We start from the raw sequence: 24,354 nt of genomic DNA on the forward strand, positions 1-24,354 counted from the left end.
GTCCCCGAAGGACTTTCCTCCACTTTCTGGGAAGTCAAAACCCCAGGCTTTCCTTCAGAATTCAGGCCCATCAGTAGCTAACAGGAATGCAACAATTCCCAGAGAAACTGCATCTGATCCATCGTCAAATGGTTTTCCCAGCTTTTCGGCTGATTGTAAGATGAAATTCTCGGAAATTGTTGCGTTCATCCTGGACTTTTTCAGTGTACCAGCAGGATGGAGGACTATGATAAATATGTGTGTACCCCTTTTGAGAGAATTCTTGAAAAAGAAAGCTCTCACTATGACCCTCATCGCAGAAGCAATTTCTTTCGATGGATAATTCATCCAATGAGGGGAGAGAAATTATTTCTGTATTGCAATGGAACTGCAGAAGTATTTTACCAAAATTAGACCCATTTAAAATAATGGTATTATAGCGCCAGCACTAAATTTTACTTCGGAAGTCCGGACTTCCGATCCCGAACTTACTTCCGAACTTTTGACAGTTGTGTTTAAAAAAAAAACAGTGTATTATATGCAACGTTGCCACACTTAAATTTGTATCCACCAGATTATCTCTACATACATTAAGCGGGCCACAGACTACACAACATTCCCAAGCAACCAAAAGTCGCGTTTTTACTTAACTCCGAACTCCGAAGTTCACATTTGGCTGAAAAAATGTATTACGGGAACTTTAGGTGACTCTTGTCGCGTAAAAGTTACTCAGGAACTTCCATCGCCCTTTGAAAGGTTAAACTATCGATAACGGAACTTCTAAGCGCTTTTAATGGAACTTCTTTCAAGAAGGTCGATAACGTTCGCGTAACATTCCAAAACGCACCATTAAGATACTTGAAGGTGTTTTTTTTTTTTTTTTTTTTTTAATTTTTTTGTAGCGGCCCACCACACTCCCCCACACCAAAAAGCTCGTATGAGCCCCCTGGTAATGGACGCTACTGTTCTCAGCACGTCTGGCAGCAAACGAAAAGAGAATAAAAATACAATACGCGAGCAAATTTTACTCATGCTGAGAACTCAAAATTTTAATTAATTGCGAGGAAATGTGACGAATACTATTAAACTAATTTACACTATGAATCTCAATGGAAAAAGATTTCCTTTGAAGAGATTCATGTTTGAGACAAACAAAATTTAAACAAAATAGATTATACTAGAAGTTACAAGATATTTTACATTTTAAAATTAAGGTTACACTAAATTTAAGCTACATAATTAAAAATATCATAAAAGCTTGCTTTGTTCGATTTATTTAACGACTAATTTTTTCCTTAAATATTTGAAGCAGTTTGTTTTTGAATATGGATCTACTATTTATTTCTTTAAGATCATTGGGTAAGATGTTATATTTGGTTGGTCCGATGAAAGAAATTCGTTTCTGCCCTAAAGTTGTAAACGACCGACAGGGTTGTAGATAATTAAAAAAACGGGTATTATGTGTTCTTATAGCTGTTGTAAAATTAATGTTCTGGATGGTATTTGATGAGTGTATGTTGTCAAAGACGTACATAATGGTTTGGAAATCGCAAAGATCAGCTATTGGTAAAATGTTATGAGAATTGGATGAATAAATAAGTTTTGTTGAGTATAGCATAGGGAGGTTGTAAATATTCTTTAAACATCTGTTTTGCAATGATTGAAGCTTTTGTAGATGTGATTGAGACGCTCGACCCCAGACTGAGATAAGATAATGTAAGACTGAGTGGATGAAAGCATAATAGAATTTCAATAAGACATGTTTAGGCACAAAATTTCGTAACCTCCAAAGAACACCACAAAGCGGGGAAATTCGTTTTTCAAGATTTCGTATGTGACAATTCCACGAGAGAGTATTATCCAGATGAATACCTAAGTATTTGAAGGTTTTTACTTCTTCTATAACAAACTGGTTCATATTTGGATCTCTATGTGGTGGTAAAACTTTCCTGGACGAGCGAAATATCATATATTTGGTTTTTGTGTAGTTTAAAGATAGTAAGTTGCTGTTGAAATATACAGATAGTAATTGTAAGTCATGTTCCAGGTTATCAATTATAGTATTCGGAGATTTCCCTGTATAGAATAGTGCTGTGTCATCAGCGAATAGCCTTGCTGTACCAATAAGTGGGAGTTTACATAAATCATTTATATACAAAAGAAAGAGCAGAGGCCCTATATTGCTGCCTTGTGGAACGCCTACGCTAATGTTTCTCATATCACTCTCTGTTCCTTGCATCACTACATATTGCTTCCTATCCGAAAGATAACTCCGAATTAAATCATTTGCAATACCCCTGATACCATATTTGTTTAGTTTTTCCAGAAGAATGCCGTGATTGAGCGTATCAAATGCTTTCTTTAGGTCCAGGAATAAAGCACCAACTATATTTTTGGAGTCGATGTCCTTAATTATGGAATCCACGAGTTCAGAGATTGCGATAAGAGTGTTTGATCCTGCTCTGAATCCATATTGCATACTGTACAGAACATGGTTGCAATTAAGAAAATTTGTTGTTCTATTTACCAGTAGTTTTTCAAAGACTTTACTAAAAACGCTGAGACTTGAAATTGGTCTATAGTTATTAACATGCTCTGGATCACCCGATTTGAATATAGGAGTCACTCTTGCAATTTTAAGGCAATCTGGGTGCGTTCCAGATTCAATTATTAAATTGAAAAACTTTTTCAAAATGTGAGAAAATATAGTACTATTATTTTTTAACACACTTACGGGAAAACTGTCGGGCCCACAGCTTTTTTTGTTTTTAAGGGTAATAATGACAGAATTGACTTCGGTTTTATCAGTAGGTTGCAGAAAAATTGAGTTTTGGAGTTTTAAAGAACCTATATGGGAAATCTAAGCGACATGTCAAAAATATTTTTCAAGAAGGTCGATAACGTTCGCGTAACATTCTAAAGCGCACCATTTAGATACTTGAAGGTGTTTTAAAGAACCTATATGGGAATTCTAAGCGACATGTCAAAAATGTCTGTCAATTTCTTGTCATGGTATTTGTTTTGTTTATATCTGTACTAATATTTACAAATGGGATTCAATATTTTTTCGAATTTTTCTTATAAATGTTAAATAAGATATTCGAAAAAATTTTTGATGATGCGAATTTTTGTTATGATTCATATTGTGTACTGAAAGTCCTTTGAACGAAATAAGGTACCTTCTATTGACCAACCCACTCAATCATCTCAAATGACATTAAGTTTAAATACTAATCATTACAGTGGCAATTAGCTATTGCTGGATTGGTCGAGAGGCTGGTGAGTTTCATTGCAACCTAGAGAGCAGCGGTTCAATTCTCTAGGCGTGTAAGCAGCTTTTGTAATCAAAACAATATAATTAAGATCAATGAGATAGATTATGATAGACCGGCAACCTAGCAATCTGACATGTGGTTGTCAGAGCAATCTGTCAATTGGATTTTTTTTTCGGCGCGTAGAAGTTTCTTGACATTCTCTTAGAAGCTGAATAGCGTTCTCTACAGCCACCTAAACGAACTTGAAAGTAGCTTTAAGAACTTAAATTTTGGGCTGATGAGCATTCTCTTCAGACACAAACGAGAGCTGATTAAGCTTCTATGGAACCTTTTTAAGGGAATTCTGGTTGCTTGGGTTATGTGAATTTGAAAACAGAAAATTTCTTGGCGCACGCTTAAATAAAACGACTCAATATGTTTTCGTCGGAAGTCAGCCATGATGCCAGTTCACCAACGACGTTTATAAAATTTTTATCTAAACGCACAATACACAATTTGAATTGTGATGTGTTCGCCTTATGCGAAACTTGGCTCTCTCCAAATGTAGATTTCACCATGATGCCTCTAGATATGGCCTCACTTTGGCAAAAAGTAGACGAGGGTTGGATGCGGAGGAGGAGCCGAAATTTGACAGCTGGCTGTTCGGCTGGCTGCTGGCTGGCTGGGATGCCGTGCTCTGATTTTTTGTAAAACACGAAGTTTTGCCAATCACCAAGATATTGCTTAGACAAAGATTTCGCCTTGATTTTTGCAAATATAATTCATAGAATCGAAACAAAATCTTCCGGCTGAGCTCCGGGCTGGTAAGCAAAGCTGGAAGAAGTTGGACCTATAAACGACGGTGCCAGCTTTGTCGGTAGCGGTGAGTAACATTAATTTTGCATTACTTATGACAAATTTATGCTTATTCAACACTTTTTTCTTTCAAGAGCTATCTAGAAGTAGCAGAAAGTCATCGAATCGGATGGTAACATGGCGAAGCGTTATTCCATCGTCCGAGAAGCGCCCTCCTGCAGGAACATCCGATCTTCATCGAGATGAAAAAGCTGCTTCAGGAGGACCCCCGTCTGTTGCCATCGCTGCTCCAGAAGATCCAATCGAGTAATCCGGATCTGATGGGTAGCATTTGGGAAAATCAGATGAAGTTTTTGGCACTTTTGAATGATGGGATACACTACAGCCAGCTGTCAAAACTTTTTTCAATATGGCGGAATGGCGATTTGGCATATAAGATCACCATACTAGAGGCATCATGGACACTACCTTATTTAAATATTCCTTGGGCTCAAACGGAACCCGCAGGTTTTTTTAAAACCTTGAGCGAACTATTTCGCGCGTAGGGTTGCGTTCAAAGCCATAAATTGGGGCTTCAACTCTAAACGTGCAAACAGCTGTAAAGGTATCCCGTCGGAAGTCAGCCATGATGCCAGTTCACCAACGACGTTTATAAAATTTTTATCTAAACGCACAATACACAATTTGAATTGTGATGTGTTCGCCTTATGCGAAACTTGGCTCTCTCCAAATGTAGATTTCACCATGACGCCTCTAGATATGGCCTCACTTTGGCAAAAAGTAGACGAGGGTTGGATGCGGAGGAGGAGCCGAAATTTGACAGCTGGCTGTTCGGCTGGCTGCTGGCTGGCTGGGATGCCAGGTGCTCTGATTTTTTGTAAAACACGAAGTTTTGCCAATCACCAAGATATTGCTTAGACAAAGATTTCGCCTTGATTTTTGCAAATATAATTCATAGAATCGAAACAAAATCTTCCGGCTGAGCTCCGGGCTGGTAAGCAAAGCTGGAAGAAGTTGGACCTATAAACGACGGTGCCAGCTTTGTCGGTAGCGGTGAGTAACATTAATTTTGCATTACTTATGACAAATTTATGCTTATTCAACACTTTTTTCTTTCAAGAGCTATCTAGAAGTAGCAGAAAGTCATCGAATCGGATGGTAACATGGCGAGGCGTTATTCCATCGTCCGAGAAGCGCCCTCCTGCAGGAACATCCGATCTTCATCGAGATGAAAAAGCTGCTTCAGGAGGACCCCCGTCTGTTGCCATCGCTGCTCCAGAAGATCCAATCGAGTAATCCGGATCTGATGGGTAGCATTTGGGAAAATCAGATGAAGTTTTTGGCACTTTTGAATGATGGGATACACTACAGCCAGCTGTCAAAACTTTTTTCAATATGGCGGAATGGCGATTTGGCATATAAGATCACCATACTAGAGGCATCATGGACACTACCTTATTTAAATATTCCTTGGGCTCAAACGGAACCCGCAGGTTTTTTTTAAACCTTGAGCGAACTATTTCGCGCGTAGGGTTGCGTTCAAAGCCATAAATTGGGGCTTCAACTCTAAACGTGCAAACAGCTGTAAAGGTATCCCCAAAATGAAATGTCAACCTTGTGTTTCTAAGCACCTTGGTGTAGCCGAGATTTGGCAAGGAAATGTTTCAAAAGAATATTTCAATGTACGGCGAAATATATCGCGATCAATTTTGTTTCGCCGCATTAATTAAGTGACCGTTGGCGAAAGTTTGTTTATAATTTTATGAAGAATCTTAACTTAATTTAAAATTTGGGCCATTCTCTCATTGTAAAACGCGGAAAAAATAAAGTTTTTTACACATAAGATGCTTAGACAGCAACATGGATAAAATAAAGTCGCACACATTAATCAGTGATGTTAAAAATAAGGACGAACTGTTCGATTTGATTGTTAGTGAATTGCGCGGCCATGGTATCAAATATCGCAAAGATAAACGAACAAAATCTGGTCAGGTTTGTAAAGTTGAATTAATCATATAAATAAAAGATGGATTTAACGTCAACATGAATGCATTTCAGGACAAAGGACGCTGTAAAAGAATATTCAACGCTCCTTTGCACACACTGGAGCTGACTGATGTGATCCTTGCCAACGGAAGGGTTGCACAGGTTCCCCTGTTCGTTTCCGACGCATGCCAACGAATTCTGGAACAAGTAAACACGGAGGGTTTGTTCCGAAAAGCAGGATCATCAAAGCGACAGCAAGAGATTAAGGTTTGTTCGATCTTTTTTTTAATGATAAAAAAATAATGCAAATTGCCTTGGAAACTTAATATTATTTACAGCGTAATTTTTTTTTCTATCGAAGTAATTTTGTCTATCGATGCTGGCGGAGCATTGAAAGCACTAGAAGGTGTTTTGGCATCTACTAAAAAAATCGATGCATCACCCAAAAAATCAGTTTCAGAAGTTTAATGGCCTAAAATACAGTAGAACTCCGTTCATTTGACTATGTGAAGAGAAAGAGCAAATAACTTAGGTAACAGAATAAATCGAAAACACTAGAAAACATTCATTTTATTTGGTATTCCAAGAGATATGGAACAAAAATTAAATTACCTAAATTATGTTATGAATATTAGCAACGTTCGTCGCCAAAAAAAAAATTCGGAGTGTGAAAGTAAAGCGAGAGAGCTCCAGATATACAACGCGTGATGAACCGCGAAACTAAGCGGCTATCTTGGGTACCATGGCGACGAACGTGTTAAACTAACATTTAAAAATATAACGACATTGACATGACATTTTTTGCATAAAAACGATTCCATCTGAGTTTTTCAATCTCTCCCAAACTCCCAAACTTAAACGTAAGGTACGATGTGATCCTGTTGAGTTATTATTTCCAGTTATCTTATGTCCATATGAAAACCTAGTGTTACATCAATTAGTTTCGATCAAAAAATAAACATAGGGAAGATGAGGGCATAACGAGCACCCAGGGCATAGTAAGCACTTCTCTTTTCTACGAAAGTACGTATTTTCTTTAATAAATTTTCATGAGGATTTGTTTCGCACTTCCTATAGCATTAATTTTTCACAAAAACAGGAATATCCTTATCATCTTTACAAAGATATTTAAAAAAAACGGCTATGTTCTCAAGTAACGATAATATTATAATTTTTGAGCATCACGAAATAAGCTCTTATCATCTTAAAATCACCTTGATCTATAATGTACGCACTGCAACATGATGTACACATTGTTTCTCAATTTTTACCATCATAAAATTTTATTTTTCATTTTTATCAATTTTAAAACACGTTTTTACTTAAATTTGTTGACTAGGGATGTCCCTATTATTGAGGCATAATGAGCATTTTCTGCCGTAGAATCAAGCAGCGAATTAAAATTGATTTATAGAGCCACACCTTGGCTAGTTTTCATCCGACTATGTAGCCTATTGGTAAGGTAATCGAAAGACTAGAGTTCGATTTCTGTTCGAGGTAATTTTTTCCATTTACAATTCATGATCGATTTTTTTTATTGTTACATTATACGGCTGTTTGCATCATCCTCCTGTATGAGCGTGCGTGAATTGTTTGTATTCTACAAACAGACCTAGATTATTTTGTTATTGCTTTGTTTGATGAATCTACGACTCACCTGACTTCATCGAGTTGAATTCGCTGCTAGATTCCCCGGCAGAAAACGCACATCTTGCCCTGATTAATGGTGCTCATACTGCCTCAGGGGGGGTTCTCATTATGCCCCTACAGTGGCTGGTTTTCAGCTTTTGGCAAAATTTTTTAAAATGCATTTTTAACGTTTTCATCTAGTTTTTCACGTTTCAGCCCGTTAGGGAATAGGCTTTTTAAGTGTCTGAACACGAAACAATAATGTAACCTCCATATTATAGCTATTTTCTATGTTTAAATAAGCGTTTTCCTTAAGGTGGCCATTATGCCCTCATCTCCCCTATGTGAATTGCTCAGAACTTAATAATGGTTATTACCGCTTATTACTGATAAAAAAAATTCAAATCATAGACTTGCTTCACAAAGTTGATAATCGATTTAATGGCGTGTTCGTAAATTGATTTGTTTGGTGATGCATCGATTTTTTTTGGTAGATGTCTCATTTCTGATCATATGCATTTCATTGTTTTTAATTCAGTATCGTTATCTGTTCTAACTAAAACATTATTTTCTCTCTTTGAACTCTTGTTAATGCAGGCAAGCCTAGAAACTGGAATTCCACTCGGAAAATCACATCACGTCATAGATGTGGCCAACTTACTTAAATCTTTCTTCAGAGATCTGCCCGAACCTCTCCTACCGACAGGAAATATTCAGGAAGCTCTGATCCGCTGTCTTTTGTCGGGTGAGCATAAGGTGTACGATCTCATGATAACGTGTCTGCTGCTTCCGCCAATCACACTTAATACAATGGCGTTTTTCATGCAGTTTCTACACACCGTTTCATTGCACTGTAGTGCTAATAAAATGACTATCGAAAATCTCGCCATCATTCTAACGCCAAATCTTATGCCGATTGCCGAAATGGTTCAGCAACGATTGACAACTCATGTAAAAATCGTGCAGCTGCTCATTGAAAACTCCCACGAAATTGGCGTTGTACCAGATACCATTCTAGAGAAGCTTAACGAATCCAACTACACTATGATGCGGATACAATCGGTTGATACTGGCAGTACCACAGTTAACACCACCGATAAAAAGAAGAAAAAACGACGCAGCGGATCTCTGACGCGAATGTTTCATGGTCTTCGAAAAATTGTCGGCGCTATTGGATCGTCAGAAAGTTTGGATAAAACGGATGACTTTCTTGACAAAGAAAGTACAACGAGTGGTACTACTCCATGTCTGAACAAATCCTCCAAAAAGCGGAAAGTTACCGATGGAATGCCATTTAGTGCTAAGAAAAAGTGGGTAAATTATTAAGAACTTCAAATGATTATAAGCTAAATTACCTAATATAAGATATTGATTTGCGACTGGATGATTCTTATTTTGAATTTTTAATGGTCGGCTTAGTTCATCATATTTTTGAAAATCAAAAAGAATGATTTGTACAGTAGAAGAAATCATTCGTTTTGATGTTCAAAAATATGACTGACTAAGTCGTTTACCTTATTTGAGTTTCCATCTTTCATCGACTTATGCCCAATTTACTTTTGTTATCTTTCAACATAGGAAAGAGGTAGTTTCATCACTTCCTGATAATCAAGAAATACTGCCATATACGCCGATTGCCATCATGAAGTGAGTAGCCCTTCAGCTGTTTCTAACTTTTAGAGCTAAATATGGCTTTTTACTATCTTATTCTTATGTTCTAGGGAAGCCAAGAAATCTCGGCTTAGCTTGGGTGGTGGTAACAAACACAAATCAGTAAGTGGAAAAAACGCAGCTCTGCCCATAACATCTTTAGTTGATGATAAACCTATGGAACGGCGGTGGAGTGTAGTCGGAGCTCCATGGGCTAGGAAAAAGCCACACAATCGAAACAAAACGACCGCTAAGAAAAATGATAAAAGTGCATGCGGTTCCGGAAGTAGCGAGTTTGGTTTCGGAAACAAAACTGGACACGAAGATGACGGGGAGGCGGCCAAAATATTGTCCGAACTGTCGCCAGTAGTTTCGCTTCCAAATCTATCTACTCCGGGATTACAGAAAGAAGTAAATTTATTCGATCAGCAAAATGATCAGCCAGTGCTTAAGGGGAAAGCATTATTCCAAGATGAGGATTCCGAGCGGAAAGATGAGCATGATAACGAGGAATACGTACGAATTTCCAAAAGCGAATACGAAGCCATCAAAGAAAGAGTATCAGCCATTGAAACAAGGATTTCTCAGGAGTTCGGTTCAATTGTTGCTTGTGGGAATGCAACAAATTCCAACTGTGAGGTAATCAGTTTGGATCGAGTTGAGAACAAATATCAACAAGTCCTAGAACAAACGGAGCCTATTGAGGCCAGCTGTTCCACCACAGATCAACTAGCGAAAAGATTAAGTCGAGAATTGAAAATACGGCGAAGTTCTGAGCATAAAGTTATGCGTTCACCAAGTGCACGAAAAATTGGAACAATTAGAAGGAGATCGCGTGAAAATGTTCGACTGTCTAGAAATCAATCTTGGCATGTAGCGACTACTAGTGCAACAAGTACTAAACCATGGCTGCCAATTGTTTCAGACCATTCATTCTATCCCAAGACTAATTTAAAGCGTGGACGACCAAATACGGTCCAAAGTGGTTTAAAACAACCTGATTTAAGTCCTAGCAAGCCAAAGGAAGATGAAAGTGTCACAACATTTGACCAGAACATAACCGACGAACAAAAAAAGCAAGACGAAAAGTGGACTTGTGCGCAAAGCTTTTTTGATGAATTAATGGGATCTCCGTCAAAACCATCAGAACCAACGGATGAAATTTTCAAAACGCCCGAAGTAACAATTACTCCTAGAAGAACCTCTCTTCGGTCGCTGAATAGTTCCAAGAAAAACACTCCTCATTATGTGACTAAAATTGAAGTAGGAGGTATCAAAACGCCAATGCTGCCACCAGTAATACCACCACGGAAAACGTCAGCAAAAACACCAATGTTTCCCCCAAGAACGCCTGGCCGAATAGATTCGGTAGTGCTTAAAACTCATTTAACTCCACTACAAGATGCCCAATCTGGTCGAGCTTCAATTGCACGTCTACGAAGTCAAAACGCCGGAATGGTAATGGCTAAAGCAAAACTGTTTGATGGAATGGTTTCAAATGTAAATCAACCTTCTAAACATAACCCCCAGTTAAACAGGCGACAAAGTAATAAATTCACAGTGAAAACTAGCGCTGATGGAAGCCAAATACTTAACCCAGTGATGCAAGTTCCAGAAAATATTCAACTGCGTCAAGTTAAAAAAGTTAGAAGCATTTCGTCCAACGATAACGCCAAAAGCCCTCGTCGATTGAACACTCCCCGGAAACGAGCTATTACGAAATCTCCTCATGGAGGAATTAATCGCAGGGAAATATTACGACTTGCTGCAAAATCCCCATCTGCTTCCAAGATCCTGCAAAGCACGCCTAAAATCATACGTTCCTTGCAAAATGATCCCAACATATTGAAGAACATGAATGCGACCGATCGTGAAATGGTCACCGGTTTCTCGCTTAATATGTTTGACCTGGACAACAAAACACCACAGTTCAAAAAGCAAATGATTCGAAATTCACCGAGGAGACTGATTTCAGGCGCTAGTCCACATGGTCGAGAAAATAGACCACGCAAACAAACGCCGCTTAAAGCAACCCCACTTTCAAAACTGGCATTGACAGCTGAGTTATCTAACAGAAGCAACAACGCAGATAAAAGCCCTCGAACCTACAAACGAGAATCGCCACGATTACTGGCCAACATGGTTAATCAAGCTCCTAGACGATCATCTAGTGCCAATTCATTGATCCGACCTTAACAACATTTGAAATCAATCCAAAGTAATTTGGACGAAAAAAAATACATATTCAAGCTTAGCTTTAGAAACTGTTCACGTGACACAAGATTACGCAGTTGACTTTGCTGAAACATCGAAAAATTCATTATTAACTGCCATTTTTAAATCAAGATTTATTAAATGCTTACAATTGAGTGAATGTTTTTTTAATCCCCGAACTATTCATCTTCCCCGAAAAACATATCTAGCAGGTCCGGTTTTGCGCACTGTTCTCCTTCCAGACGCTGAGGATTTTTCCAACGAATCAATGTCGGAATAACGCTTAAATGTGTTTCAGTATGTTTTCGAAACGGATTATTCATATCTTTCCAGGTCGGCCGGTCGCCAACGTCCACATACACCAAATGTGAGCCAGCCGGGGCTGAACGATCTACAGCTTCCTCAATGAATGGCGCAGCTATGAAGGAAGCCATATATGTAAATTGTTAGGTTAAGTTCAATATTTGATTCTACAAACCTTCCACACAATCGCTACACCAGCTAACACCGTTATTCATTTTAGCGCCGGTGAACAAAACATTAATCACCTGGCCATCGGGCAGGAAATCTTTGATGAAATTAAGGAATCCTTCGAAACCAGCTACGTAGTGTTTTTGGACCATCGCGAACAGTTATACTCGAATCTCAATACTGAACAATGCCCTATATATACACATCAATAGTCTATAGATAATTGAACGGATTAAGAGAACAAAGTACCTACCTATTACTGATAATTTTTGTCTCCATCCCACAATCAATTCAGCACCAACATGTGAAAAGGGTATTAAAGATAAAATAAACAAAACCCAAGTAGCCGAAAATGAGCTCTACTTATCACAAAAGCCGTTTTTAGTTTATAAGTTTCCATTAGCTTGAAAATGCAATTTGAGCAAAGGATCTAAAAGATGTAATATAAAATAATAAAATAAAAATATATTATCCTTAACCTGCATTCAGAAATGAAAAAAAATATAAAATTATTATTTTTCATGTATTTTCACGCTTTACCGTGCCCACTCACTGAGTTATTTCTCGGCGTGTAATAACTGAAATATTTCTCGTCGAGAAATATCTCGGTTATTAAATTTGAGAAATATCTATACGACAGTGTTATCTGGTGGTGGTAGATGGAACGAAATTTAGATTGGTGGTTGCACCCAAGGGGCTGAAGAAAATAAAAATTCCCGTACCAAGTTTGTTTTATGTTTGGGGATTTGGATTTAAAGGGAGATAAAAGAATCGATGTTGCTTAGTACACAGTTCTCTGTGGTACACAGTCTAACGTTGACTGGCTTTATTTTCAAAATTCATATCTTAATCGACGTCGCGGTGCCCGAACACGTTATGCTGTCGACACTCGTTCAACGAGTTTATCAAACACTATAGTTCTTCATCCTTCGAGTTCAAAATAAAATCATTGACAATTCAAATATTTTTTCTCAAGGTTAACACTTCATTTGTAATACTTTTTGTTTGTTTAAGTTTTTGTTTTCACACTTGATGTTGATTATCGATGTCCTTGACGCTCTTCAACATTGCTTCCGAGATCGTTGAGCTGTCGTCTCCTTTTTATGCGCTCGGACCTTCTAACGCCTACAATGAAAGAATTAGGTTGGGATTGATATACTCCTGAAAATGGGGCGTCGGAATTGGTTTCTTCAGGAAACCCCAGAAAATCAGGTTCTTCTTCTTCTTCCTCATAACGTCTTTTCAAATTTACGACCTTTGTCAAAGAATTGCGTTGATATCTCACGTTAGTGCGTATTCTAAGTTGGTTGCGATGTGCCGACAAAACATGGCCTTTCACGGAAATTTGAAAAATGTTCAGCGAACACCGTCTCACAAAAACCGCCTCCAACCATCTTTCAGCTTCTTTCTTATGATTACGATACCACATAAGATCACCTGATATTAAACTATCAAACCCATCAACAGTGCGTTTAACAGATCTTGTTTCAACATCTGTTTTTCTCTTCGGGGAAGCCAAATTGCATTTATAATGACTACTAGGGTTTATCAAGTCCAATAGCATCTTCGGTTTGTATTTGAATACATGCTCAGAGGGAAAAGTTCCACTCTTCGTTAAACAACTGTTGCGGTAGTTCATTAAAAAGTAGTTTATCCGGTCATCCAAATCCAGACTCTTCGTATGAGAGTCTAGCAGAAATTTTTTAAAAACTTCTTTGACCGTACGAACCGTTCTCTCCGCCTGTCCGTTGCTCTCAGGGTGATATGGAGGGCTTTTTAGAACAAGAATGCCCTGCTTTGACATAAACGAAACGAATTCAGTCGAATTGAATGGAGGCCCACCATCCGTCACCAATACGTCTGGTAAACCAAATCGAGCAAAAACATTTGTGAACTTTTTAATAACTTTTTTTGTATCAGTGCCATATTTCATATAATCGAGCTCTACCCATTTCGAATAGCTGTCTACAATAAGTACTGGGTTGCCAGGTGCCCAGATTTGTCTGTAAAACCAAGACTTTTGACCCTTCTTCCAGATATTGGTCAGACACAGATTTTGCCCAGATTTTTGCTGAGAGTGCCCAGATTTTACAGACTTTCAAAATTGAGTGATGAAATCAATTCGTGTATCGAATTTGATCCGTAAGTGCCAGATTAGATTGAAATCTCGCTTGTATCCATTGGTATTTGACCAATTATCATTAAACACATTTTTTAAAAATAAGATCGGCATGGTACGTGGTAGGAAACAGTGTTTGTTGTATAGTTCTCAACTTGAAAATAACGCACAGCAAAACACCTCCCCCTCTCCGCTCACACGCATAACCAAATTTCTTGTTTAGTGTCAAATTTGTGATCTTCCTCCCAGACTTTTTTTTCAAAATTGCCCAGATTTTTTATCCTCAACACCTGGCATCCCTGAATAAGTAAGAAAACTTTTTCGCTAAAGTGAAAAAAGTCTGCGTGAATGCGACTAAATGGACGAGTAGTAGGAATCCATGACGTCGTCAAATGTTTCTTTGGAACAACTAATGTTTGGCTACACACATTGCAGCTCTTCACGTGTTGTTCTATGTCAGCGTTGATGCCGAACCAGAAAACTGTTCTACGGGCAAGTTGCTTTATTTTCACTATTCCTGAGTGATTTACATGAAGCAACTGCAAGGTCTTGAATTGTAACGATTTTGGAACAACTATTCTGTTTCGGAAAATGAGGCAGCCAGACCTTCGGCTCTTATACATCTTGAAACTTTTTCTCCAAACGATCTGGCCAACCATTCTGAAGATAACTACCCAAGCAACCAAAAGTCGCGTCTTTACTTAAAGATGGAGCTCCGAAGTTCACATTTGGCTGAAAAAATGTTTTACGGGAACTTCAGGTGACTCTTGTCGCGTAAAAGTTACTCAGGAACTTCCATCGCCCTTTGAAAGGTTAATACTATCGATAACGGAACTTCTAAGCGCTTTTAATGGAACTTCTTTCAAGAAGGTCGATAAAGTTCCCGTAACATTCCAAAACGCACCATTAAGATACTTGAAGGTGTTTTAAAGAACCTATACGGGAAATCTAAGCGACATGACAAAAATGTTTTTCAAGAAGGTCGATAACGTTCGCGTAACATCCTAAAGCGCACCATTAAGAAACTTGAAGGTGTTTTAAAGAACCTATAAGGGAATTCTAAGCGACATGTCAAAAATGTTTTTCAAGAAGGTCGATAACGTTCGCGTAACATTTTAAAGCGCACCATTAAGATACTTGAAGGTGTTTTAAAGAACCTATATGGGAATTCTAAGCGACATGTCAAAAATGTCTGTCAATTTCTCGTCATGGTATTTGTTTTGTTTATATCTATACTGATATTTACAAATGGAATTCAAGATTTTTTCGAATTTTTCTTATAAATGTTAAGATATTCGAATAAATTTCTGATGATGCGAATTTTTGTTATGATTCATATTGTGTACTGAAAGTCCTTTGAACGAAATAAGGTACCTTCTATTGACCAACCCACTCAATCATCTCAAATGACATTAAGTTTAAATACTAATCATTACAGTAGCAATTAACTATTGCTGGATTGGTCGAGAGGCTGGTGAGTTTCATTGCAACCTAGAGAGCAGCGGTTCAATTCTCTAGGCGTGTAAGCAGCTTTTGTAATCAAAACAATATAATTGAAATCAATGAGATAGACCATGATAGACCGGCAACCTAGCAATCTGAAATGTGGTTGTCAGAGCGATCTGTCAATCGGATTTTTTTTTTCGGCGCGTAGAAATTTCTTGACATTCTCTTAGAAGCTGAATAGCGTTCTCTACAGCCACCTAAACGAACTTGAAAGTAGCTTTAAGAACTTAAATTTTGGGCTGATTAGCATTCTCTTCAGACACAAACGAGAGCTGATTAAGCTTCTATGGAACCTTTTTAAGGGAATTCTGGTTGCTTGGGTAATGATTTGTGTTAAGAAGGGATCTTTCGCTGTTTCAGATGCCATCACATTAAAATCAATAGGGACCTCATTCGTAAAATTTAAACTATTTATGAAAACTTTGTCAAGTTGTCTTGGAACTTCATGAGGAAGAGGAAATCGGGAGCAGAAATCGGCGTTCCCCATTTTACTTGAAGGCCTGTAACGAATTTCATAGTCATAAATTGATAGTTCCATCAAATATCTTTGCAAACGTGTAACTATTATTGGATTCTTTCCTTCTTTCCCAAACACTCCTAATAAAGGCTTGTGATCAGTGTAAATGACGAATTTCTTACCATACAGGTAGCGATGAAATTTTTTTATGCAACTTACAACTGCAAGCGCTTCAAGATGTAAAATCGGGTATTTCTTTTGGGAATCACTTAGGCTGAAAGATGTAAAATAAATTGGTTTTTCTTGACCTTCTACTTCATGAGCTAGCACTCCTCCAAGTCCATAGCTGCAAGCATCGGTCACCAGTATTAGAGGTGTTTTTGAATCAAAATATTCGAGCACTTGTGGTTTCAACAAATATTTCTTACATCTTTCAAACTGTGAATTGCAAATTGTCATCCCAGACATACTTTGCATCTTTTTTAAGAAGATTGTAAAAACAATGTAATTTTGAAGAAAGATTCGGAATAAACTTTCCATAAAAATTTATCAACCCAACACGCAGAAAAAGAATGGGGGTTGGTTTCAACAAAACGTTTTGTTATTTTATTTTGTATTTCAAAAGCAGATTTTTGGATGACTTTCATAAAAATTTTGATTATGGATAAACGAAAAATTTTGTTATTTTTGCACGCTCATTTTTTATTGAATGCAATTAAAATTTGGTTTATTTTGAAACCAATGTTGCATTTATTCGATAAGCGTGTAATTGAAAAACGATAAGTCAAAAAAAGAAAAAAAAAATGATAAAAAATTCCCTCCAAACTCCGAACAACCAGTCACGGAATGTGTGCAATCAGAACAGGTGGAAACCAGGGAAACCATATATGATTATAATCATCCCGCATAGTAAAATATGATAGGCCGAATCTTCAGTATTATTCCTTTCTGATTATACTTATCTTACCGTTTAACCTTGCGTCTTGGCTCAATGTGCTTTTGCTAAAACGGAGAATATCATTCTTGAAAGATAAGATCAATACTTTTTAAAACAAACTGATTATTTTTGCAACGCAATTTAATGATACAAAATTATCTGAAAGATCAGACTAATCATCTCGGAAACAGATCGAGCATTTTTGCAACACGCCGCTTATTTTCTGCTGTCATGTCAACACACGTTATTTTCACAAAAATTTCTTTTTTTAAGTAAAAGATATTTTTGGATCCAGAATCGGGAGAAAGATAAATAACAATTTCCCCAAAACTACGCGGAAGCTTCGAGGGATGAGGACAACGCATTTGATGAAGGTAAGTGAAAACCTCATTGTATAGGGGGACTGTTAAATTATTAATGTCATTCTAGGACACCAAGAGCTTCGAAGAAAGAACGCGATTTGGAGTGGAAAGCTGCGAAGTCAAGAACCAGGACAAGCACAGCAGGAAACAACATCCAGAAAGTACAAGGCTTCAACAGGAACAACCGGAATGTGCTTCATACAACATCCGGATGGTCCAATTGGTGCATCCAGATAGAAGACGAAGTATGTCGCTCATCCGGACGAACTCAGGAAGCTGCGAGTCAGCCAAACAACCGAGTGAAAAAAGGTAAAAAAATACAAAATCTGCATTCGTGAAGAAAAAAACGGAAACGATAGAAATGTTTTTCGGAACACCCGGAAGGTGTTTTCCGGAACATTCCTACAAGGTCCGAATTACATGATGAATTACGAATGAAATTGTATATATGTATTTACTGTAAAGAGTTTCGAATAAAATGAATTTGATTAATAAAACTTTGGTTTTTAGTTTCCGGGAATTGAATTTTAATCAAAACCCCAGTACGGGTTTGAATATTTCTATTGTTAGTTGAAGACAAACTGTATCGTCTTTTTTGGATGATTGGATCATTAGATAAAGATAATATGTATGATCCAACTCGCTTGGAGTGAGTAGAAAAAAGTAAAAAAATTGAATGGTTACTCTACTTAACAACCCGTTCTCTGTATCGTAAAGTACGTCCAAACGATTCCATTTCATTGAAAAATGATAAGCCTTATCTTACATTAATAATCCAAAACTATAGAAGTAATCTTTTGTGGGTCTCGGGAAGAAGATAATGGGAATAGTCATTGTATAATACTGATTTATGCGGGATGTCACTTGTGGCCAGCTTGAAAGAGCTTTTCCAGGCGCGAACCGGTGTTAGTTGGTGCAGCGATGCGTCACAGGTAATAATATTTAAAAAAACGAATACATAACGAATTCGAAATGATTTTCAAAATTTTCAGGAAATAACCCTGCTTATACACCTCTTACACGGATGGTCTGGTCGCCGATGGATTGCAAGATCGTCGATCTCTTGGGAGAACTGGACATCACAAACAATCGAGCACTTCGGCCAACGAAACATCATCGCAAGTGTTGGACTTGTTCAAGGAAATTCGGCAGCTAAAAGTGGACTGCCGCGGGGGACAATTGTGTAGAAAACTCCCACCCGGTTTCCGCATCCTGCTACAAAGTCTACACCAAATCCGACTTCCTGCTTCTGCTCATCATCGACGAAGCCTGTCGGAGATGGTGGTTTATTCCAGTATCCGGAAGCTGAGGGTGATTGATGAAGTGAGTTGGGCCCCAGCCAACAATTTGGTAGGTATATCAAAAGATATACGTACGTCTATGTCGACACAAATCATCGTATATGACTTTAGAAAAAAGCATATACCTACCAAAAGTGGAGGCAATATACGTACATGTTTTCGTTATTTTCTGGTTTACGACATCGACAACATCATATGTGATGTCATTTACGATGTTAGAAATACTTTGGTACTTTATGTCGCATTGGCGTCGTTTTGTACGTTACATTAAAGGATTCGATTCATGCGCATTTACGATGATGGGAGGATTAACTGTTCCATCCACACTTTATGCGATGTGTGTTTTACCCTTTTACGACTTGAAGCGATATGATGATAAATTGGCGATTTAAGTCACCTTTAATGCGAGGTGTGTTGAACTCTTGTACGACTTGAAGCAATCTGACGATGAATTGGCGATCTAAGTCACCCTTTATGCGAGGTGTGCCGAACTCTTGTACGACTTGAAGCAATCTGTCGATGGATTGACGATTTAAGTCACCCTTTATGCGAGATGTTTTGTACTCTTATATGACTCGAAGTAATCTGACGATGGAATGTCGACTTATGTCACCTTTTATGCTAGATGTGTTGCAGTCTTATACGATGTTCAGAGATTGTATCATATTGTATCATAAAACGATTTTGCGGACCACTTTATGTAGCATGTTATGTGTAATATTGTGATTGAAATACGACGTTAGGAAGAAATAAAATTAATTGATGATTTCAACTGATTTTTATTATAACTAACGTTGAAATGCACTAATTATATTTTCGTAGGTACCGCAACCGGGCATTGTCCCGCTCGCTACTTTCCTAACTGCCACCGCCTCCATGCCTCCCTCAGGATCTTTGACGCCTCTTCCTTTCGGGTTTACTGCGGAATTTGCCGGGCCACAATTCTGTCCGTGAACATTCCTTGATACTCGTAGTCACATGCAAATCGCCGGGTAATTATCCGGCGGGGTTGTTTTAGTCTGAGCCTAGTAGGGGAGAGTAATCCTGTTATTTTTGAAAGGAAAAGTTAGTGAGGTTTCTGTAAAACGTTGTTTTTTCAAAACCTACCTTTATTATTTTATTTCCTCCGTTTGCTTGTTCGCTTTAGTCGTCAACTTTCACAAATTTAAATGCTGATACTAAATTGCAAGCACGATCGCAAAATTGCACATCCACTGAACACGATTTATCACGATGAAGTTTTAATATCATATGATGAGATGTGGGCGAACGCTAAGTATCTGTTAATACGAATCTGATTTGATCGCATTAAATATATTTATATCGTGGGTAAAGTGACCGATTATACGATTATAATTAAACTTGTTATAATATTTGTAGCAAAAGACACGATGTTAATTTGCCAACTAATGTGACATTCTAGTAAACATACAACGTGATACGAAAGACGATGCTTACGTAGTATTCTTTACGAATTTATTCGAAGTTATTTACGATTTCGATTCGAAAGTAATTTGTGTACCAATAAAATGCTTCTTAAGAAATCTTATGCGATCGTTATAAGATTTCATTTGACATCGGTGGAACTAAATACGACTTCATCCAACATATCGTAACTAAGTCGTATTTCATTGGGATGTTGCATCTTCTACGATAAATAAACGATATGATCGAATGGTAAGTGTACATATTTACGATTCCGATTTGAATGGCATCTATATACGAGTTCGACGATGATTTCTTTTACGATTTCATGTTGGCTGGGGCCCTTCCTGCATACAGGAAGCAACCCAGACTTCCCGTCCTCAATGCCAATGGATTTAATTTAATTACCATTGGGGTTGTTAAAAGAAAAATTTTCGCAATGGTTTCGTGAATAAAGAAAAATAAAGAATAAAGAAAATAATTGAAAATAGTTTCTTGATAATTTCAATAAATCCGAAAAAAATCAAATCTATACCTATATCTAATATGAAATTAAAAAAATTTATTTCAGCACTAAGTTTTTTTTATTCTGAACCCCTCAATGATTTATTTTTCCAATAAAAACAAATTTTGTAATCCTCAACCAAATCTCGTTTTGTTGTTTTGACAGAAATTTCGATTCATTTTTAAAAAAGGTGTATTTTAGTTTTCATCAAACGATAAGTTTAAATCGAATAGATGATTTTTGTCAGTGTTATCAAAAATATATTTGTGCTTTTTCCCAACCAAAATTTTTATTATTTTCGGCCGAAATCTTATTGTTTTCACAATATATTTTTCTGCGTGAAGAAAGGCTTTCAGTTCAGTCGTGTTTTTCGGAGGTTTGGCTTTTGCAATCGTATCGATTTTGTCTGGACATGGTTTTAAACCTTCTGCACTAATGATGTGCCCCAAAAAGGTGAGCTGGTTAACAAAAAATTTACATTTTTTAAGTTTCACCTTAATATTTGCTTCCTTGAGTCTATCTAACACCAAAAATAATCTTGTTTTACATTCTTCTTTATTTCTGCCAGAAATAAGCACATCGTCAAGGTAAGCAGACACTCCATCCAATCCCTGCAGAATTCTTTCCATTACAGACTGGAAAATTGCTGTGGAAGAAGCGCTTCCCTGAGGAAGACGATTATACGTGTAAAGCCCTTTGATAGTATTTATTGTCATTATCTTTTTTGACCGGTTAGTTAACTCAAGTTGAGTGTAAGCTCCCGCTAAGTCTAGAGAACAAAATATTGCGGTTACTGGGAAAATTTCTAATCGCGCGACGGTAGCCTTCCGTGCGGTAGGCTAACCGGAGCAGTAAACACAGTTAAAAAATTCACTCTTACTCACTAATTTCATTGAAAAGTTAAGAAGTAAATTCTTGAATCAATCTTCAAATCATTATTTTGCAAGAGAGGACAAAACATGAAGTCATCGGAATGAAATATTATTATTTTTAGTATTCATTGAGATTGAATTAATTACGAGCGTTAAAATCCCAGACAAAACAAAAAAACAATCTACATTATTGAAAACACATTTTTCCATAGCCTGAGAATTAACGAATTTGGCATGACGAAGATTTTTGATGCGATAAATGCGTCTTTGATACTTTATATGCTGGTCGAATTCAATTATGTTGTCGTTAAAATGTAACAAATCGTATATGAGAAGTTAAAAAAAGGAGTTGTGTACGGTGAATAGTCTATTATAGGAAATAATACCATTCGCATCGCAAAAAATTGAACTGCGCACTCATAACTGCGAAATTTGTGCGATCTGTCAAATCAGTATAAAATCTGACGGTTTTCTACACGCTAACCGCTTTTCAGTTAAACTTTATACGGATAACTCCGACTGCAAAACATAGCACGAAATCCAACATTCAATGAATGATCGCTACCGTGTCGTCGAACTCTAAACTTATTTAAACAACTACAGGTTTTCATTTTTTTTTCGTGAATTTGTCAGCTGGTTGACCCCATCGCAAACAGGTTTTTTTTATTATTCATTTTTCCGTGCTTTTGACTGCTGATTGACCAAGTTCAAGGCAAACACAATTTATTGTTTTGTAAACAATAGATAATCCGATAATAATATTTGGTATACATGTTTGTTTGACAACTTTTTATTAAATCATCTTTCAATGTTTTCCGCTTGTTCATCCGATTTAATTTCAGTCGATAAATATCCTTATGTAGAACAATGCTCATTTTTTTCTTGAATACTGTAATTTTTTTTTACAGTGGTACCCTACGGGAGCCCAAATCAGCTATCGCAGAAATAGAAAAAAAGAGTGGATCAGCAATACCAAATTAGCTTGTTCTAAAAGTAAAAGCTCCTGACAGAGAAAACAGCTGTCAAAAAAAACTTTATTCATATCAACCGAAGCAATTGCTTTAAGCGACTGCTCGACTGCTCGATTTGCTAGGTTTTTTTCATACCACCTAATGTTGTGCTCCAAGAATTGATTAAATAGATTCAACATGCGAAATTTTGCGGCGGATTCGTTTGTGAGGGCTCGAGCCGGGCGGTCGTTCGTTTTGTTTGCTGCGTTGTTGTTCAATTGTGGCTTCGAATAGAAGTGAATTTATTCCGTGTATCCGAAAAGTCAATCCGGGGAAGTGCTCTAGTTGTGTTTTCCGATGATTCTCAAATGAGATCGTTGAATAAAGGAGTGTCAGTTTAAAGTGATTTGTAAAAAAGGGTCGCAAAAGAAAATTTAAAATGGCAGAAGATGGCGTCTTTGATAGCAGGAGCTATTTTGCTGACAAAGAAAATGATGGGGGAGGGATTTTGAACCAGTGATCTCAAGTGTTGGAGTTTGAAATGAAAACTTTATTATTTATTGATGATCGATCAACGTGGTATGGCGAGAAGAAAGAAATAGTGAACGCAATTATTCGGGGTGAATCAAGTGAGCAAATAACTTTGCTATAAGCGGCAGTGTTTAAAAGCGGCAAACACAGAAACATGTCCATTCGTGTTCAACCGAGACGAGGATGGTAGAAGAAGACAAACGTAAACCCGGTGAGGCAATTCCTTTTTTCACTTATTTTTTATAAAATCTTTTTTTTTTTTTTTTAACAATTCTTTATTTGAAACGGCTCATACCTTTAGGCTTTAAGGAGCCAAAACCGATTTTGTTGTTTACAATTGTTTTCTTAACTTAACACTTTGTGAGAGGAGAAAGGAAGATAGAAAGGGAAATATGAAAATAAAAAAGAAATTATAGACGAAGATCGATAGCTTTTAGAAAAAGGTAGATTTCGAACATGTAGTCCAAATCTAGCACAGCTACCCAAGTAACCATAAGCACCAAAGCTTTGCATTTTTATAGCTTTACACCAGCATTCAAAGGCTTAATTACACTATATCAGCACATCAAGTGCAATTTTGCATTACAACAGCCCTTCGAGTGCTATGCTGCATCATGTTAAAATTATACCACTCTTTTAAAATGCATCTTGCATTCTATCAGCTTTGCACAATGCTTTTGAAATGCAACATTGCTCTAAATCAGAATAACAAATGCTATATTTTCTAAGCATTAAATTGGCATCACACAAGCTTGCTTTAATGCTTTTAAGCACTATGTAAGCACTACAGTGGCATTAGGCCAAAGCACATTAGCATTGATTGATGCTGAATCAATGCAAATTCAGGGCACCGGTTGCTAGAAATTTGATTCAAATAGGTCTTTTTTTTTCAAAGATTTAACGCGGACCTGATAGGTTCACAGGCAGAGTCAATGTCAAATGTCAGAGCCACATATGTCATGAGTTCGATTCCAGGTCATTTTCAGCTGAAAAATAAAAAAAATATCATGTAGAAAATTCAATCCGAGAGATCTCCTCAATATGCATAAGCGAATATAAAAATAATTACAAATTTAGTATCATGGCCGAAAAATGAACCGAACAAAAATCCAAAATATTTTTTTTTCGCATGGTCGAACCTCATTCGAACGCCATTTGCATTTTCCCAGCATTTTGCCCGCCAACCTTGTAGCATCAACCAATGCTATAACAGTGCTTTTATAGGGTTATACCAGTTTCTGCACTAATGCAGCAGTTAATTTCGCCAAACCTGGCTCACAGAGCTAAAATGATGCACAGAATCAAGCACTATAGCTGACGCTAGAGCAGAGTTGATGCTAGATATTAGTGCTTATGGTTACTTGGGTAGTACATCTCTAACTGGAACATT

General features: G+C 37.3%; 2 protein-coding genes across 2 annotated transcripts; one reads left to right on the top strand and one right to left on the bottom strand.

The window, feature by feature from the left end:
- Positions 1 to 5,780: 5,780 nt before the first annotated feature.
- LOC129738931 (uncharacterized) lies at positions 5,781 to 11,683 on the top strand. Its single transcript, XM_055730256.1, has 5 exons — positions 5,781 to 6,041; positions 6,108 to 6,302; positions 8,262 to 8,974; positions 9,243 to 9,311; positions 9,386 to 11,683. Exons 1-5 carry the CDS (start codon positions 5,910 to 5,912, stop codon positions 11,508 to 11,510), a joined length of 3,234 nt encoding a protein of 1,077 aa, XP_055586231.1. The 5' UTR covers positions 5,781 to 5,909; the 3' UTR covers positions 11,511 to 11,683.
- On the bottom strand, positions 11,643 to 12,519 carry LOC129738932 (thioredoxin domain-containing protein 17-like). The gene is made up of 3 exons (XM_055730257.1): positions 12,253 to 12,519; positions 12,007 to 12,191; positions 11,643 to 11,946 (listed from the first exon to the last, which is right to left on the bottom strand). The coding sequence occupies exons 2-3, from the start codon at positions 12,149 to 12,151 to the stop codon at positions 11,708 to 11,710; spliced, it is 384 nt and encodes a 127-aa protein (XP_055586232.1). The 5' UTR covers positions 12,152 to 12,191; positions 12,253 to 12,519; the 3' UTR covers positions 11,643 to 11,707.
- Between the last annotated feature and the right edge of the window lie 11,835 nt (positions 12,520 to 24,354).

This window comes from Uranotaenia lowii, chromosome 1, assembly GCF_029784155.1.
Source record: "Uranotaenia lowii strain MFRU-FL chromosome 1, ASM2978415v1, whole genome shotgun sequence".
Classification (NCBI taxonomy): Eukaryota; Metazoa; Arthropoda; class Insecta; order Diptera; family Culicidae; genus Uranotaenia; species Uranotaenia lowii.

Coding starts and splice junctions, on each gene's coding strand:
- LOC129738931 (XM_055730256.1), top strand. CDS start 5,910: ATGGATAAAATAAAGTCGCACACATTAATCAGTGATGTTAAAAATAAG. Junction 6,042..6,107: donor AACGAACAAAATCTGGTCAG/GTTTGTAAAGTT, acceptor AATGCATTTCAG/GACAAAGGACGCTGTAAAAG. Junction 8,975..9,242: donor CCATTTAGTGCTAAGAAAAA/GTGGGTAAATTA, acceptor CTTTCAACATAG/GAAAGAGGTAGTTTCATCAC.
- LOC129738932 (XM_055730257.1), bottom strand. CDS start 12,151: ATGGTCCAAAAACACTACGTAGCTGGTTTCGAAGGATTCCTTAATTTC. Junction 11,947..12,006: donor GTGTAGCGATTGTGTGGAAG/GTTTGTAGAATC, acceptor CTTCCTTCATAG/CTGCGCCATTCATTGAGGAA.